The 1,880-nt window shown below is 31.0% G+C and overlaps 1 protein-coding gene across 1 annotated transcript in view; it reads right to left on the bottom strand.

Annotated features, from left to right (window-relative positions):
- Window positions 1-1,880, bottom strand: part of LOC108491115 (disks large homolog 1) — a gene marked incomplete at its 5' end in the record, with an annotated part of 68,726 nt that overhangs the window by 27,120 nt on the left and 39,726 nt on the right. The window contains 1 exon segment of the mRNA XM_017799489.2: window positions 902-1,000. Coding sequence (XP_017654978.2) covers window positions 902-1,000 — 99 coding nt within the window.

The following is a 1,880-nucleotide window of genomic DNA, read 5'->3' as shown; positions in this document are numbered from 1 at the left end:
CAGATTCTAAAACCAAAACCCAAACAAACAAAAACATTCAAATTCTCTGACTTCTGGCCTATTACTATTTTTTCTTACTGTTCCATTTAACTTAAAAATAGATCTGAGCATGGAGTAACATTTACAGAAAAATTATGAAGATCCTATAAATAGTTCTCACATAAAAACCAAGCAGGGTGGCACACACCTATAATCCCAACACTCAGGAAGTGGTAGCAGGTGGATCAGAGAAGTTCAAGGCCAGACTAGACTACATGAGAGCCTGTCTACAAGATAAAAAAGCTCTCATATAATCTAGATACAGCAATTATTTTTAACTAATAAATGTGAAGTATGGGATCTAAGTAAATTCAAAAAGGATGACTATTTTCAAAGAAGACAAATGCATACTGAGAAACAAAGAACTACATAAAGGGATAGATCCAGCACAAGATCAGGGCTCCAATGATCTTTGTTGTATTTACAAATCACACAAATTACACTGGGAGGGTGACACAGGAGTTCAAGGCAGATTGTGAGTTCAAGGCCACCATGGGATACATAATGAGATTTTTATCTCAAAAAACCAAAACCAAAACCAAAAGGTACAAATGTTTCTAAAACAAAAACATATAAAACCTATTTTAAGCAGAGTTACAAGGGGAAAAAGGCATAATAAATCTCCAGAGGTTCAACATTATGAAAATAAGTTCAGAATGCATCTATTTCATAGACTACCAGATAAAGTGGTAAATGTTAAACTTGTCTTAAATCCTGAACATTTAACTTCCTAAAATTACCATATGAAGCCAAAGTAAATTAACACACCTGACAAAGCATCCTTCAACGGTTTTAAAAGAATACAAATAAAACATTTAAAGCAAATAAAATTTTTATAAAGAAAAAGGAAACTAATAAAAACCTGTGGTACGGTGGGTAGGATGACAGTGTTCTCAGCAGGGACTGGCAGGACAGGGACCACAGGGACAGTGGGAGAGGAGGGAGGAACAGCTTCTGTTGGCTAAAATCATCAATGACAAAAAATCAGAAGAAACACCAAAATAAAAGAAAAACAAATAAAGCTGTGCCATAAAGATAAATTATGGTTCTCCAAAATAATAAAAAGGAAAATCATTAATGTATTACTTTAGTTACATAATAGAGGACTGTTCTATGACAATTTAATAACAATTATACCATCATTTATAATTTTAAAATTTCTTTAGTTAGAAAGTATATTCTTCAGATGTACAAATAAAAAGAAGATAGTTACATACACTACAATTTCATTTTGAGATGTTTGTTTCACAGATTGGAAAGAACTTTTCTAGCATTCAGAAGGTACCTGACTGATTTCCTTTTCACATTCAAAAAAACAAGTCATTTTATTAGCCCACCATGCAATGAGTTCATAAATCCAGACAAAAAACTTAAACAATGAATTTGTATAATTTTAAAATAATCTGTGCTATTAATCTCTTCTATCAAGAAGAGTAAATAGCCTACCTAAATGTGCCTGTATAGTCATTAACCAACTAACATTGTCAATTACATACAAGATATATTCTGGCAAAATGAAAAAAGAAGGCATACAAAGAACTTTAGTGCTTTAAACTAGTAAGTTTTGACAATTATGTTTAATAACTTTATCTAACTTGATTCAATTATTTTAAAAAAAGATGCAATGAGCACAGAAAAGATGTTTTCTAACAAGATAAAATGAAAATAAACTAAATCAACTCATAAATATTTGCTACAGAAATGACATATATTATGCAAGTAAAACACTGAAATCCAGTAGGTAAGACAACAGAAGGTATTAACAAAGATAGAACAGCAGAAAAAACTGAAGATGAAGCTATTTTGGTTGTCACTGATAAAAGCAAAATTATAATAATGAA

Source organism: Nannospalax galili, unplaced genomic scaffold, assembly GCF_000622305.1.
Source record: "Nannospalax galili isolate Female #2095 unplaced genomic scaffold, S.galili_v1.0 scaffold598, whole genome shotgun sequence".
Classification (NCBI taxonomy): domain Eukaryota; kingdom Metazoa; phylum Chordata; class Mammalia; order Rodentia; family Spalacidae; genus Nannospalax; species Nannospalax galili.
The sequence above is the reverse complement of the archived record's forward strand: the minus strand, read 5'-3'. Positions and strand labels throughout refer to the sequence as shown.